Source organism: Carcharodon carcharias, chromosome 10 (genome assembly GCF_017639515.1).
Source record: "Carcharodon carcharias isolate sCarCar2 chromosome 10, sCarCar2.pri, whole genome shotgun sequence".
NCBI classification, from domain to species: Eukaryota; Metazoa; Chordata; class Chondrichthyes; order Lamniformes; family Lamnidae; genus Carcharodon; species Carcharodon carcharias.
The window spans coordinates 108,949,129-108,966,370 of record NC_054476.1 but is presented as its reverse complement, the minus strand read 5'-3'; the positions used below and the strand labels follow the sequence as shown (position 1 = coordinate 108,966,370).

Below are 17,242 nucleotides of genomic sequence, written 5' to 3'. Positions count from 1 at the left end.
TGCAGTCAATACTTCAGGAGCAGAAAAAGTTATAGGAAGCAATAATGAAATATATTTTAAAAAGGAGTTACAAAAATGAACAGCCTATTAAATTGCCTGTTACACAATAACAAGACCATCAGCAACATATTGAAAGAATTGGAGGCAATGATTAAGAGTGAGGAAATAGATGGAATGTAGTTGCAGACAGGACAGGATTGACAATTACATTTTTCCGACTATAGCAGGTTGAGAAAAAAAAAATTGGAAAGAAAGGTTGGTGGAGTAGTTCTGTTAATCAGAAATAGCACAATGGCAATAGCAAGGAAGGCCATAACTAACAAAGAGAATCCATATGGACTGAGATAAAGGCATTAGGGGTTTACGACAGACCATGGAAGAGTGGAAAGCAAATGAGGGAAGAAATACATGAATTGAGTAAAAACTATAGCATTCCCAAAATCCTCCAAATAAAATACCTGGGAGAGGTAGTAAGATGAGAGAAGGGTGCAGCTTTTACGAGTACAAGTTGCAGAAAGGCCCCCATTTATAAGAACTCCAACAACAAAGCAAGCACTGCTACACCTGATAATGGGAGATTTCCCAGGGCAGATAAAAGAAATTAAGTGTGGGAGGACATTTGTGGAGTAGCGACCACAACATCATAAAATTGAAAATCATGATTGAGAGGGATGTAGCCATTTCAAAGATCAAAGTAATAGGTTTGAAAAATGCAACTGTGAGTGAGTGGGGGAAACTAGAGAAAAATATTGACAAAGTAGTAGAACAATATTTAAAGTGAGATCAATACAGTCACAAAACAGCTGAAAAAAAAATTATGAGGAATATCATTAAACAAGGAATGGTGAGTATATGGAACTTGTTGCCACATTGAGTGATTGAAGCAGACAACATTGATCCATTTAAGAGAAGGCCTGAAGCATACAGAAGGGAGAAGGAAGTAAAGATATAGAGGTAGGGTAAGTAGAGGTAATTCGAGTGGCAAAGACCATGGGTCAAATGGCCCTGATTCTGAATTGGAAATTCTATGTAAATCATATTTTAGCTTGGAAAAAAAATCAAATTCAGCTGCTAAATTAAGCAATTTTAAGAAAAAATGCAGCATCAAATGAGGGCAAAAGAAACATCTAATGACAAATATTCAGTGGTTATGGTTTGCTTCCTACAATAGCACATTCGTCCATAAAGTATTTTATGCAAAGAAACATTCCATCAGGAAATTGGACCCTGTTACTGGCCACTCCTTTAACAATCACAAGGAATTAAATGAATGAGCTCCTCCCTCTACCTCAGTCTGCTCACTGAATCCATTCACCAGGGCCTTGTCCTCACTCTCACTGGCAGCAGAACCCCAAAAATAAAAAGGGCAAAACTCCAAATGTTGGAAATCTGATGCAAAAACAGAAGATGCCGGAAATGTACAGGGGTGAGGCAGCATATTATGATGTTTCAGATCTGAACTGAAGGCAGAAAACAAACAGGCATTTTAATGAGACTTAAAGAAAAGTGGAGTAAAGGGGTGAAGGCAAAGAAGAGGGTGAGAATCAGAAGGTAAACACAGAGATGGGATACCCGAGTTGAATAACCGACACAGGTGATTAACAGAAAACTGTCAGACATGCTCAGAATTATCAATGAGATGATACACAGATATAACAATATAAAAATAATGGGGTGTGTAATTATCCAGCTTACACAAACAAAACTATGAGAACCTCAATTTTGTCACATTTTGTTTGTTTGGACCTCTCCTGTGTCATTTCACTCCACATTTTATTTTAACACATTTTTATCTCTACAAGGTCGCACTGATGCTCTTTTCAGATCAAGTTTTTATTCAGCAGTTTGCAGGTCATTTAATCCATGAACTGCTTCTCTGAAATTGATGCATTTGTTGATTCCCAATGCCTTTTGATTCCATTTTGACACCTTATAAAAGAGCCCATTTCTTTCTCAGCTCTCAGTCACAATGAACAAACAACACCCAAAACACTGATCTGTCTTTTCTTTTTACAGGTGCTAATGGACCTGCTGTGCATTTTCAGCATTTTCTGTTTTTATATCAACCATTTCCACGATCAGCAATGCGGACATCAGGACTTCCTCATCAATACCAACGATGGATTCAAAGCTCATGTTTGCTAGCATTGCAGCACTGAACTCACGTATTTAGGGATAGACAGTTTTATAGTTGTCTGCTCACAAGAACATAAGAAATAGGAGCAAGAGTTGGTCATTCAGCCCCTTGAGATCTTTGGTCTCAACTTCACTTTCCTGTCTATCCCCCATAGCCCCTGACTTCCTTCGATCAAAAAGTCAGCCTTGAATATATTCAATGATCCAGCCTGGACTGTACTGAGCGGAAGAGAGTTCCACAAACTAATCACCCTATCAGAGGAAAAACATCCTCTCATTTCAGTCTTAAGTGGGAGACCCCTAATTTTTAAACAATGCCTGCTATTGTCTGTGTCAACCCTCAACTGTGTTCAATAGGTGCACTGAATCCTGAATTCAGTGGCAAGACCCATTTACAATACACTCTGCTTTCTGACATTGGCATTTTACAGAGGTCTCATAGTTGTCATCCATTAAGGAAACTTCTGTCTTATGCTGCCATGCCTATGACACATGCGGTCCTCAGAAAGAGCCAGAGAGAGAAATTTTTTTTATCCTTTCTGTAAGTTACAGTAAGGGTAGCATCACAAAAACATTAGTGGGTTCAGGCCTTCTAATCAGCAGCAGCTAGCCTTTCCTCAACTAATGCTAGTCCAACCATGTCAGTAATTTATTGCTTAACAATTTTTCCCACTTATGCACTTTTTAGTGATGAACATTTGTGTGCTGATTGTGTAGCATAAAAAAATGGCCATTTCACTGACTTTAAAGATGTCTTCAGCATTCTATCAAGAAAAAAAATGTTGACAAATAATATTACTTGCCTAGTTGCCTTCTGTGGGAGCGCCACTTGCTTCCCCATATATGGACTTGGGCTGCAGTTTAATAGTTTAACACAGATAAATATCTATTCATCAATAGAATCTATATTATGATTAAAATGGAACACCTGGTAACATCTACTACCAACAACAATCCAAAAGTGTCACTTAAAATATATATATTTTCTATATATAAAGAATTCTCCAGGAAAACAAGATACTGAGACCAGAATGGCTGTAGCCTTCTTGTTATTTGTTCATGAGATGTGAATGTTTCTGGCAAAAGTCAGCATTTATTTCCCATACCCATCTGCCCCTGAGAAAGTGGTGATTAGCCACCTTCTTGAACCACAGCAGCCAGTGTGGTGTGCACCTACAGTGCCTGTTCAGTACAGAATTCCAGGACTTTGACCCAGCAATGAAGAAGGAACCACTATATTTCCAAGACCTCTAAATGATCACTGTGACCTCATCCAGTGATTGCGCAGCAAGTAAGTTTTTGAATGAGACAAATATTTAGGCATTCACAAAATAATAGCGTTTTGCACTGTATAATGTTCCAGTTCTTAGAGGACAACGTATTCTATGATGGAAGATTTGCTGGCAACATACAGGTATTAAACGTCTTGTCTATACAACAATGATATTTCCTGCAACACTTTTATTTACAGCATGTATGTTTATAATCTTTTCCTGTTATGCTTATACTTAATTTCCAATCTTATATTTACCTTCCAATGAGTCTTCCCAGCTTGATCACAATCTGTGTGAAGCATTTGACTCTGCTCTCCACCACACAAACTACCTCAGGCCTATTACAATCAGGCATATTTCACAATGATACTCCTCCTTGCTCTTGCCCTGTTCTGTTCCACATTGCCAGTTGCCTCTGCTCCTCGTGTTGGAAGGCTGTGCTTCTGGCCATTGCTGGGAATGCACTTTGAATTGTTTTTAGTAAACATGTCAAAAGTACTTAAACAACTGGAAGTCCATTCCCAGTATTACCTGCAAATGTATGGGGAAGTTCCCTACAGTGATTTTTCTATTATTTAAAATACTTTCACTGTGATTGTCAATAAATGTCATAGTTACACTCGAAGTTTGATACTGGGGGACTTGCATTGTTAAAACCTTCTGCTTGAGGGCATGTATTCCTGGTGAGTGACAGTATACAGAGTTGGGATTACCATATTGAGGAAACTATTGCAGGAGTGCTTAAGATAGGGGTCAGTTGCTTTTTTTCATGCATTTACAGGATGTGGGCGCCAATGGCTAGGCCAGGATCAATTGCCCATCCCCAATTATCTTCGAGAATCTGGTGGTGAACTTAATTCTTGAACCGCTGCAGTTCATGTGGTGTCAGTACACCCACAGTGTGGTTAGGCATGGAGTTCCAGGATTTTGACCCAGCGAGTAAAGGAACTGCAATATATTTCCAAGTCAGGACAGTGAGTGGTATCGAGGAGAACTTCCAGGTGATGGTGTTCCCATGTACCTGCTGCCCATGTCCTTCCAGATGGTAGCAGTCGTTGGTTTGGAAGGTGCTGTCTAAGGAGCCTTGATGAGTTTCTGCAGGGCATCTTGCAGATGGTACACACTGCTGCCACTGTTCGTTGGTGGTGGAGGGAGTGAGTGTTTGTGGACGTGCTCTTGTAGCCACAGTATTTATGTGGATAGTCCAGTTTAGTTTCTGGTCAATGGTTAACTCCCAGGATTTTATAGTGAAGGATTCAGCAATGGTAATGCCATTGAATGTCAAGGTTAGATTCTCTCCTGTTGGAGATGTCATTGCCTGGCAAAAATGTTATTTGTTGCTTGTCAGCCCAAGCCTAGATATTGTCCAGATCTTGCTGCATTTGGACATGGACTGCTTCAGTATCTGAGGAATCATCAATAGTGCTGAACATTGTGCAATCATCAGTGAACATCCCCACTTCTGACCTTATCATGGAAGGAAGGTCATTGATGAAGCAGGTGAAGATGTTTGGGCCGAGGACACGACCCTGAGGAACTCCTGCAGTGATGTCCTGGAACTGAGATGACTGACCTTCAACAACCACAACCATCTTCCTTTGTGCTAGGTACGATTCCAACCAGCAGAGAGCTTGCCACCCCCACCCCCATTCCCCAATTTGCTTTGACTCCAGTTTTGTTTGGGCTCTTTGATGCCACACACGGCGTAATGCTGCCATGATTTCAAGGACAGTCACTCTCACCTCACCTCTGGAGTTCAGCTCTTTTTTCCATGTTTGAACCAAGGCTGTAATGAGGTTAGAAGCTGAGTGGCCCTGGTGGAACCCAAACTGAACGTCAGTGAGCAGGTTATTGCTAAGCAAGTGCCACTTGATAGCACTGTTGATGACCCTTTCATGACTTTACTGACGATCGAGAGTAGACTGATGGGGTGGTAATTGGTCGTGTTAAGATTTATCCTGCTCTTCGTGTACAAGTCATACCTGGGCAATTTTCCACATTGCCAGGTAGACATGTGTTGTAGATGCACTGGAACAGCTTGGCTAGGGGCGCAGCAAGTTCTGGGGCATAAGTCTTCAATACTATTGCTGGAATATTTTCAGGGCCCATAATCTTTGCAGTATTGAGTGCCTTCAGCCGTTTCTTGGTATCACATGGAATGAATCTCTGATGCTGGGGACCTCCAGAGGAGGCAAAGGTGGATCATCCACTCAACACTTCTGGCTGAAGAATGTTGCAAATGATTCAGCTTTGTCTTTTGGATCACTGAGGATGTGGGGATATTTGTGGAGCCTCCTCCTCCAGTGAGTTGTTTAATTATCCACCACCATTCATGGCTGGATGTGGCAGGACTGCACAGCTTTGATTTGATCTGTTGGTTGTGGAATTGCTGAGCTCTGTCTATCACTTGCTGCATATGCTGTTTGGCACGCAAATAGTCCCATGTTATAGCTTCACTAGGTTGACACCTCATTTTTAGGTATGTCTGGTTCTGCTTCTGTCATGCCTTCCTGCACTCTTCATTGAATCAGGCTTAATCCCCTGGCTTGGTGGTAATGGTAGAGTTGGAAATATGCCGGGCCATGAGGTTTACAGATTGTGGTTGAGTACAATTCTGCTGCCTCTGATGGTCCACAGAGCCTCTACGATGCTGAGTCTTGAGTTGCTAGGTCTATTTGAAATCTATCCCATTTAGAACAGTGTTAGTCCATACAACACAATGGAGGGCATACTCTTTGTCTCCACAAGTACTATGCGGTGGTCCTACTGGTGCTATCATGGACAGATGCATCTGCTTCAGGCAGGTTGGTGAGGATGACATCATGTATGTTTTTCCCTCTTATTAGTTCCCTCACCACCTGCCGCAGACCTAGTCTAGCAGCTATATCTTTTTGGCCAGCTGGGTCTGTGGTGGTGCTACTGAGCCACTCTTGTCCCCCACCCCAAAATACATTCTGCACTCTTGCCACCCTCAGTGCTTCCTCCAAGTGGTGTTCAACATAGAGGAGTACTGATTCATCAGCTGATTTGGGATGGGACAGTACCTGGTAAACGACATGAGGTTTCCTTGTCCACGTTTGACCTGCTACAATGTGACATGGGGGCCGGAGTCAATGTCGAGGACTCTCAGGGCAACTCCCTCCCCATTGTAAACTACTGTGCCGCCACCTCCTCAGGGACGGTGATGGTGGTGTCTGGGACATCATCTGTAAGGTATGATTCTGTGAGTATGACTATGTCAGGCTGTTGCTCGACTATTCTGTGAGACAGCTCTCCCAATTTTGGCACAAGCCCAAGGACTTTGCAGGGTCAACATGGCTGGCATTTCTGTTGTTGCTTCCGGTGCCTAGGTCAATGCCAGGTGGTCCGTCCAGTTTCATTCTTTTTTATTGAGGGCATATAGAGTCAATCACATTCCTGCAGATCTGGAGTCACATGTAGGCCAGAACAGGGGAGGATGGCAGGTTTCCTTTCCTAAAGTGAACCAGATGGGTTTTTACGACCATCGCAATAGTTTCATGATTATCGCTAGACTTCTAATTCCAGGTTTTTATTGGTTTTGAACTTGGATCCCCAGAGCGTTCCCCTGGGTCCCTGGATTACCAATCCAGTGACAATACCACTATGTCACCGCCTCCCCTAATTTAAAGCAGATTGCCTCTGAGTAACTGTGCATCTAAATGTATTCACTAAATGTATTTTTATATTAATTTATTGGAAGAGCTGGATGTTAACCAAGCAAATTTGTTAAATCACTCAAAAAATCCAATTCCTTTCACACCACTTGTAACTAAAGTTTGTCATATCCAAAACAAAATTTTAAACTTCATGAGAACATGAAGATTACATCACTCTCACAATGTGATGAAACTTGCCCATGAAGTTGTCTTTTATGTGCTTGACGGGCTACCTTAATGTTTTACATGAAGTCTTCAGCCTCCCAAAGAAGCCTGGTATTGAAGTTTCTATTCTGACCTCAAGCAATCACTCTGCTAGATGCAGGAAATTCTGTAGCCCAAGTGTGCACAGTACATCCAAGCCCCCACTGTGTATCAGTCAAATTCTCTCAGCGCTATCTGTCCTGTGACACAACAGTTGACTTACTGCCTGCAAATAATTCCAAATACACAGGGGAACAACTTTTCAATCAGGCAATATTTACTTTTAGCTACCATGATTGTTGGATTAAACTGCAGAAGTTTTACTTCAGAGAAAGTCAGATCAGAAAGGGGCAGGAAACAGCTGCAATCCTTTCCGTTATTTATACCTAGAAAGCCATAAGGAATTTACTTTTCTCAGAGGAAAGCCTTTCTTTCCCTTTCATTTTAATTTCAGTGTAGTTAAGGATCAGTTGAACAGATAAAACACAGTGTGAGGTGAATTTTAAAAGTTTTCCACAGGCACCTCCTCTCACCACTCCCAGACAGATATTTATTATCAGTTATCGCACACCCTGAGACTACCTTACAACACAAACAGGCCCCGTGTTCCTGGTCTCAACATCAACTCTAATGCTTCCAACCCTTCAGATCGCTCAACTACTACTAATGCCAAAAACACCCAGTAAACCAATCCAAATATTCCACTCCCCAATGGTATCAGACCTTAAGATTGCTCTCCGCAGCATACCATAGCCTGTACCTGCAAGCAATGTAACTTCCCACACAGCTGCTACTAGAATAAAACTCAGAAACAGCTCTGCCACTACTGTTAAGCCTCATCTAAGAAACCTCCAATCTGTACATGCATGTAGAGTTTTATAAAAGGTAAAGTATACTATATATAGTTAAGTGAACATATATAATCATCAAGGCCATTCATTTGTAATATTCATGAAAGAACAAATCATGGATTTTCAGGCCCAAAACACTGGTAAAAATTCCATAATGCTATATAATTAGAGCAGAATTAGCTTCAGTGGCCCTGATGATAAACAGCACGTTATCTGATATAACACCCCATTTGTTATAAAAGTGTATCCAACCACTCACTGTCAAAAAAATCTGGTTCAGATTGAAAACAACACAATAAAACACGATACACCCAGCACACATTTCTCTTCCATCAAGCTAAAATGCATGTCATACTTTAAAAAAAAGGGACAAAACCACAGAAAATACAGAGAAACTTTCCAGAACAGCAAAGAGCAAGAGTCAAAACATCTAAATATTTTAACTAACTTTTCTAAACCCAGCATTTTGATTTGTAGACCCAATGGCAATCAGACTCTGAATTAACTCACCCAGTGTTTACCTAACAACAATTAGCCTAAGAGGGACAGACCTTCATTTTGGTAACAGGATAACACACTGTGCATTAATTATATAAGGGCCCTGTCCTTTAACAACAGTATATTATCTGCTTATCATGAACCATACCACAGGAGATCTATATCGAACATGTGTGTGTGTTTGCGTGTGTGGTGATATATATTGAACAACCATTTTTAAAAGGTATAACTTCCAATTTCTTTCGTCTTAACACATCGCTCACACTGTACCATTATCATTTCATGAAACTTACTTGGCAGTTGATTCTTCATCATATTTTGCTTTCAAATCAAATAGCTCAGTTTGAGTTGATTCCAGGGCTGCAAAAGAAAAATATTTTCCAGAGGAGCCAAAAATGAAAACAGTTTAGTGAAAATTGCCTAGCACAAGTTAAACGCTTACTAAATCTAGACCTTTCCAAGGTCTTTGAAGTCATGTTTTTCAAGTATCCTGGTGATATGAAGAATATTACAAGACAGGTCACTAGTAGAATTTAGGCAGAAGGCTGCCTCAAGCTGTAAGACTAGCAGGGCCCAAACAAACCAACAGCAGAACAAACTGGCATGTTCTCCACAACTTCAAGCTTAACTCTCAAATTATTCTTCTTTAGTTCATAAATAGCTAACTAAACAATAAATCACTTACCAACGTTTTTGTTAGGCTATAGTTTCCATTCTAATAATTTTTTTGTGAGCTGGATAATAGAACACTATCTATTTTGGGAACCTAATATCAAATGTTAAGTATAAGATGTTTAGAAACAGAATGAAGCTCCCTCTAACTGTCCCAAAACAACCCGATTGCATCAAGATATATTTTTTTCCATTTCCCACACAAGTCATCCTAAGTACTGACTGACTTCAATATCACAGGGCCCATATTCATTAGAAACAAGACTGACAATAACAAATTGTCTACAAGACACAGCAGAGGTGGTGGCACAGTGGTAAACAGTTGGGGGGGGAGTAGTTCTGAGAGTCCTCAACACTGACTCCAGAGCCCATGAAGTCTCATGGCACCGGGTCAAACATAGACAAAGAAACCTGCTAATTATTTACTATCCTCCTTCAGAATCTGCAATCCTCCATGTAGGATACCACTCGGAAGAAGCACTGATGTAGGAACTTCATACTCAGTACCTAGTAAGGGCCACCATCTGATCAGCCAAAGCTGGATTTGAATCCAGTTCCACACCTGCATTAACTAGCCCCCTATTTATAGTATTAAATCATAGCAAATATAATTATAACCCTCTTGAATATGGACATGGCTTTTAAAATCAAATCAACATATTTTTCTAATGTAGGATTAACGGAAAGTTCTATTAACTGTCATCTGCACTGTCAGAGATTTTACCATTACCACATGGAAACCCAAGGGAAGTGACATTTCCATATGTTCTTTTGAACTGGGAATATAACCTAATGCAACATCTGAAATGTTGCCCTCCTTAAAAGATTTACACCCAAATCACTAACCTACTCCGTATTTCTAACATTTTCTATGCTTATTCCAAATTCGAGCCTTCACAATGATTTCTGTTTATCTAGAATTAGAGCACGAAAAGAGGTTGCTTGGTGCATTGTGTCAGCTCTTTGAAAGCGCTAGTCCCATTCCTCTGCTCTTTTCCCATAGTCCTCCAAACTTCTCCTTTCCATGTTCGTAATTCAATTCCCCTTTTGAAAGTTATTCTTGAATCTGCTTCCACTACGCATTTAGGCAGTGCATGCTAGATCATAACAACTTACCACATATATATAAAATAATTATCTTCCAATTATCCTATCATCTCACAATTTGCCAAATGTCTTAAACCTATGTCCTGTGGTTACTGATCTGTCTGCCAGTGAAAATGGTTTCTCCTTAACTATTCCATCAAAATCCCTCAATGCTGCAAATACCTCTATTAAAACTTTTCTTAACCTCTTAAAATATATACAAAATATAAACAGTTATTATTTATTTGAAAACATTTTAATATGTTCAGTACTTTTAGTATATCAGTGTGCATATAGTAGTCAAACAATGAGGCACATGAAACCCTGAAGCCACAGGATCAAAATCATTCTCATACCTGTTTGTAAAACTTGAACCTTGTGATCAGCCTCCTCAAATTTGGAGGCCAAAGATGTTTGAGTCTCCTGCAACTTCCTGCAAGATAAATTAAGGGAACTGTTAAAGAGTCCATAATCATGGCAATTTAAGCAGCATACACATCTTCTATATGAGAAAGACTAAGGCTTCATCCAGACTTTTCTACATTATTATTTTGACTTCTTCGCTTTGGTCTTTCATATTTTCATATGTTAAGATTTTTCAATTTGATAAACTGCTCATTTTTTTATTTTTTCCCTCTTTTAACAATAACTGTATTTCAAACAGGTTCTACTTGTAATTATTTCCAGTTTCTTTTTTAAGTTCCTGTTGATGTCTCACTATTAAATAGTTCCTTTACAAAAGTATTGGTTGAGTAAACTATTTTTAATTTGTTTACATGACCAGCAGTGAATGGCGTCAGTACTTCATTCTAGGTCATCATGACAAAGATTCTGCATTGTTCTTATAAATCTTATTTCTCCCCAATCAATTTGAAGGCAATGCTCCTTTAAAATCTTCCAAAAAAGCTTACTCCCGCATTATAAAGATTATAAAGCAGTTCACCTCACAACTGCTGTTTTTCCTTTTATTCATTTATAAGGAGTTATTGCTGATTTTCAAAACAATTTCTGACACAACAGAAGTGCCAAAGAATACAACTTATATGGGAGGACAGAAAATACTGGAACACAAGGTCCACTATTATCTGAAAATAGAACAATACTATTTTAGGATGTTATTCTTTTTTTCCCCTTCTTTAATTTGTTGTGTGTTCTAATATTAGCTAAAGTTGTTTTGAAGTTAAAGCTACATTTGCATTCTGCCAAGTACTAGTCAGTAGTGAGCCCAATAGTGGCACACTGTTTCCTACCCACAGAAGTGGCGAGCTGTTATTTCTGCTGTATTAAGCTACAGCAGTAACAGAATACAAAAGCCGCAGTAGAAGATCCACAGTGCATGCAAATGCTTCTAGTTTTCACATGCCTACCAGTGTAACTTCTATATTTTTATTAAAGAACATGATGCAAAGCTAAAAGAGGCAAAAATCAAATACTGTACAGCAGTTAATTATCACTAAATTTGAACAAGAATATATATACATACAATTGCAGGCAGGACAAAACGAAGATACAATTTTTTTCCATTTTTCACGGCGCAGTGGCTGCATCATGTCCACCCTATTCCCAACTAAATCTACAACCTATTGTTCTGTGAAGTGGAACACTCTAAAGTTACAATGCTGGCTAGGCTGTGGGGATCTGAAGATTCAGAAATTTCATGCAGCTGTAGAGTTGATTCTACTGGCCTGAATAGGGCCTTGACAGCAATAACTTGTCCCAAAACAATGGAAATTTCCACTGAGGTTAACACTTAGAAGTGAGATGAGGAATAACTGCAACAAGAAACGGTGATGCCTATCTATTGACATGAAAAAACTGATGTTTATAACTTTGAAAACAAAACGCATGATACATTTTTAACTTAGATGTTTGTTGTGTAGCTATAGATTGATTTTATTAATTCTTGCCAAGTAACACAAATCAATGCCATAAACCTCAATAATATGAGAACTACATAGACACACAAGAGGCCTAAAATATGATTCACACAGAACAATTAATGGCATTGTCCAAGTTGTGGTGCCAGTGAACAAAATAACCTAATCAATTAAGAAAAAACTACCAGAGAAATTAGAGAATAAGTTTATTTCAATTAATGTATGAATAGTACAGTGACATTATTCCTCACTTCCAGCTCACACTATGCTATCTATACACTATTTAATGCTGTATGTGCCCCACAACACAGCATCCATGGACTGAATTCTAGCTGATGGGGGTGACAGGTGACCATGACTATCTCACTAATGTTTGATAATCTGTCTGGGAGAGTAGTCTGAAATCCAACAGATTTTGTCCTTCTGCCTTTCAAAGAGGATCTCACCTACACTCAAGTGCTATTCGTTCTCACTAACAGCCGGTGTTGTTTGAGTGCCCAAGCACTAATGTCAATCAAGGAAGTGAAACCTGGTCTCACAATCTGCAGCCCTTATACTCGCATAGCGTATCACAGAACCATTCTTTAATACAGTACTTCTATGACAAACAAATAATGCTGTCTTCATATTCAAAAAAAATCAACAACCCCTTTGATAAGCGACATCAAAAAGAAATACAAATGTAGTGTAAGCAAATTGTGTTAAAAGTCTGGGAGCTGGGGTAGTCTGACAGCATTTTTGATTGAGGGACTTATTTGGCAACCATGTGGAGCCCCAGAATTAGGTCCCATTGAAGAGTTCTCAGAACCAGCTTTGCAGCTGTTGCATCCACATGCTGACATGTTTTATCAGTTTTTAACCAAACCACTCAGTGGCAATCTTATAGGTTAGTAACAGAACATTCTGTTCATGTTACTGCGTAGAAACAGACCCTCCTACAGCCAGTCAATGGTAGCAATAATACTAGAATAATGGAGGAAATAGCTTTATAATCTGATGAGTTCTTCAACCAGAAAGCTGTTATTGAAATGCCTGCTTCCAACAGAGTGAACATAAAAAAACACGGTGTAAAAAATGAAATGCAAAAAGATACATTAACTCACCTTTCCTTTTCTGTGAAGTCATTCTGTAATTTCTGTTCTTTCTCAAGTGCGAGGCTTTCTGCTCTGCTGCTCAAGGTCTGCTCATATTCTTTGATTTTTTCTTTAAGTGCTTTTATTGTTACCTCTGTAGAAACAAGAAATGTTCACACAGCTATTGTGCAGTTACACACAGGGAGGTTTCCTGTATTCTGAATGCTTGCTGTGATTTAAACTGTAACTTTACAGTCCTGACATATAATCAATTGATACTAGTCCCTTTGGAGACCCATTACTCCTTAAATGTTAAATTGAACTTCAAATGTTTAGGTTGAGAAGGATCAATGGATTTTGCTTTAGAGGATACTCCAGGCTCAATGAAATGACTCAAAGAAAATCAATGTCAAAATATAATATTACTTTATTGACTAGACTCAAATTAGCTTCTGTTCACCAAAGACCACAGAAGTCACTTGGAATTTTAGGTCTAGGAAGTCAGTCAACATGGTCAATTATAAAAGTATCAAAGAATGATTACAAAACAGAAGGTCATTCAGCCCATCAAGTCTGGGGTAGCTCTCTACAAGAGCAATTCAGCAAGTCCCACTCCCCACCCTTGCCCCATAATGCTGCACCATGCTTTATCTTCAGGTGATCATGCAATTCTCTTTGGAAAGCCACAAATGAATCTGCCTTCGTCACACCCTCAGGCAGTGCATTCCAGTTCCTGACTGCACACTGTGCAAAAAATGTTCTCTCATGGCACTTTTGGTTCTTTTGCCAATCACCTTAAATCAGTGTGCTCTGGTTCTCAAACCTTCTATCAATGGGAAGTTTTTTCCCTATCTACTCTGTCTAGACCCATCATGCTTCTTTAATCCAGCTTCTCCAGCCTATCCTGATAATTGAAGTTCCTCATCCCAGGAACCATTCATCTCATTTTTTTCCCGAAAACATCAACTTTCTCATCTTTCCATCTCAAATATGTTGAATGTTTGCTCTAATACTTTTTCATATGTCAGGCACCTCTGCTACCTCGCCCAAGTAGATTTAATTCCCAGCCATGTACTTAGCTGGTAGCACTCTCGCCTAAGTCATAAGGTTCTGGCTTCAGGGAAGTAGTTTAAACCATGGCGTGTCGTTCCTGATGGTGGAACCATAAGTGGGCACTACTTCGCTTGCTTCCTTTTTGCCAGTTCTCATGTGATTCCAATCAAAGTTTAAAGTGCTGGCGGCAGGCACAGGAAACGTGCAATCACACAGCAGGGGAACCTTTTCAATGGTGAAACCTGCCGTCAGCTGACAATGCAGCAGGTACGAGTGAGCTACGAGAAAACCACCTGATCAAACAGGAAGGCTCAGCATCACGGCCACAAACTTCCTGCCCAACTCCACTGCCATTAACAGATGACTTATTGAGAGTACAAAGGTGGTAAGGGGGTTCTATAAATTTAAATTTCATTTGTAAGTATTTTACATTAGATTGGTTTCACTTTATTCATATGTGCATCATTGTTATTTGCTGAGACTAGCTTAATTAGAGAGTTCAATGTACAAGCACGTCTCAAGTTGGCACCCTTCGATGGTTACTGGGGAGTTACGGACGTTTATTTATTTATATTCATTTACAAGATTTGGGCATTGCTGGCTGAGCCAGCATTTATTGCCCATCCCAAATTGGCCTTGAGAAGGTGGTGGTGAGCTGCCTTCTTGAACTGCTGCAGTTCATGTGGTGTAGGTACACCCACAGTGTCGTCAGGCAAGGAGTTCCAGGATTTTGACCTAGTCACAGTGAAGGAACGATGATATATTTCCAAATCAGGATGGTGAGTGGCTTGGAGGGGAACTTCCAGATGGTAGTGTTTCCATCTATCTGCTGCCTTTGTCCTTCTAGATGGTAGCAGTAGTGGATTTGGAAGGTGCTGTCTAAGGAGCATTGGTGAGTTTCTGCAGTACATCTTATATATGGTACATACTGCTGACATTGTTCAGTGGTAGAGGGAGTGAATGTTTGTGGAAGGGGTGCAAATCAAGCGGGTTGCTTTGTCCTGTATGGTGATAAGTTTCTTGAAACTTGTTGAAGCTGCACTCATCCAGGCAAGTGGAGAGTATTCCATCACATTCTTGACCTGTGCCTTGTAGATGGTGGACAGGCTTTGAGGAGTCAGGAGGTGAGCTACTCGCCGCAGGATTCCTAGCCTTTGACCTGCTCTTGTAGCCATAGTACTTACAGTTCAGTTTCTAGTCAATGGTAATCCCTAGAACATCATAGTGGGGGACTCAACAATGGTAATGCCATTGAATGTCATGGGGTGACTGATACAGAAGGTAAAGTCACACGGGATCAGAGGTGAGCTGGCAAGATAGATACAGAATTGGCTTGGTCACAGAAGAAAGAGGGTAGCAGTGGAATTTTTTGAATGGAGAGCTGTGACTAGTTGGGTTCCGCAGGGATCAGTGCTGGGACCTTTGCTGTTTGTAGCATACCTGAATGATTTGGAGGAAAATGTAACTGGGCTAATTAGTAAGTTTACAGATGACACTAAGGTTGGAGGAGTTCCAGATAGTAAAGAGGACTGTCAAAGGATACAACAGGATATAAATTGGTTGGAGACTTGGGCAGATGAAGTTTAATCCGGACAAATGCGAGGTAATGCATTTTCAAAGGTCTAATACAGGCAGGAATTACACAGTAAATGGCAGAACCCTTAAGTGCATCGACGGGCAGAGGGATCTGGGTGTACAGGTCCACAGGTCACTGAAAGTGGCAACACAGGTGGATAAGGTAGTCAGGAAGGCATATGGCATGCTTGCCTTCATCGGCAGGGGTACTGAGTATAAAAGCTGGGAAGTCATGCTGCAGCTGGATAGAACCTTAGTTAGGCCACACTTGGAATATTGTGTGCAATTCTGGTCGCCACATTACCAGAAGGATATGGAGGCATTGGAGAGGGTGCAGAGGAGGTTTACCAGGATGCTACCTGGTCTGGAGGTTATTAGCTATGAGGAGAGGTTGGAGAAACTCGGATTGTTCTCACTAGAGCAACGGAGATTGAGGGGCGACTTGATAGAAGTTTACAAAATTATGATTGGCATGGACTGAGTAGATAGTCAGAAGCTTTTTCCTAGGATGGAAGAGTCAATTACTAGGGGACATAGATTTAAGGTGAGAGGAGAAAACTTTAGAGGAGATGTGCGGGGCAAGTTTTTTGTGCAGAGAGTAGTAAGTGTCTGGAATTCGCTGCCGGAGGAGGTGGTGGAAGCAGGTACGATAGTGGTGTTTAAGAGGCAGCTTGACAAATACATGAATAGGATGGGAATAGAGGGATACGAACCCCGGAAGTGCAAGATGTTTTTGTTGACGGGCAACATTATCGGCGCAGGCTTGGAGGGCTGAAGGGCCTGTTCCTGTGCTGTACTTTTCTTTGTTCTTTGTTCATTGAACCCTCCCCCCAACTAATTAGTTTAAAGTCCTATCTACAACCCTAGTTATACAATTCACCAGGACACTGGTCCCAGCATGGTTCAAATGAAGCCTGTCCCAACGGAACAGCTCTTTCCTTCCCCTGCACTGGTGCCAGTGCCCCATGAATCAGAACCCATTTCTCCCACACCAATCTCTGAGCCACGCATTTACCTATCTAACCTTATTTAACTTACGCCAGTTTGCACATCACTCAGGTGGTAATCCGGAGATTATTACCTTTGTGGTCTGCTTTTTAATTTAGCCCCAAGCAGCTCATAGTCCCTCAGCAGAACCTCTTTCCTAGTCCAACCTATGTCGTCGGTACCTATGTGGACCACGACAACTGGATCCTTCCCCTCCCACTTCAAGTTCCTCTCCAGCCCAGAGATGTCCTTAACCTTGGCACTAGGTAGGCAACACAG

The 17,242-nt window shown here is 40.5% G+C and overlaps 1 protein-coding gene across 7 annotated transcripts in view; it reads right to left on the bottom strand.

Annotated features, from left to right (window-relative positions):
• Positions 1-17,242, bottom strand: part of LOC121282775 (protein CASP-like) — a 698,867-nt gene that overhangs the window by 370,726 nt on the left and 310,899 nt on the right. For all 7 annotated transcript variants that reach the window (XM_041196552.1, XM_041196551.1, XM_041196546.1 and 4 more), the window contains exons 6-8: positions 13,379-13,502; positions 10,755-10,831; positions 8,934-9,000 (exon numbers count right to left, since the gene is read on the bottom strand). In XM_041196552.1, coding sequence (XP_041052486.1) covers positions 8,934-9,000; positions 10,755-10,831; positions 13,379-13,502 — 268 coding nt within the window. The remainder of the gene's footprint in view (positions 1-8,933; positions 9,001-10,754; positions 10,832-13,378; positions 13,503-17,242) is intronic.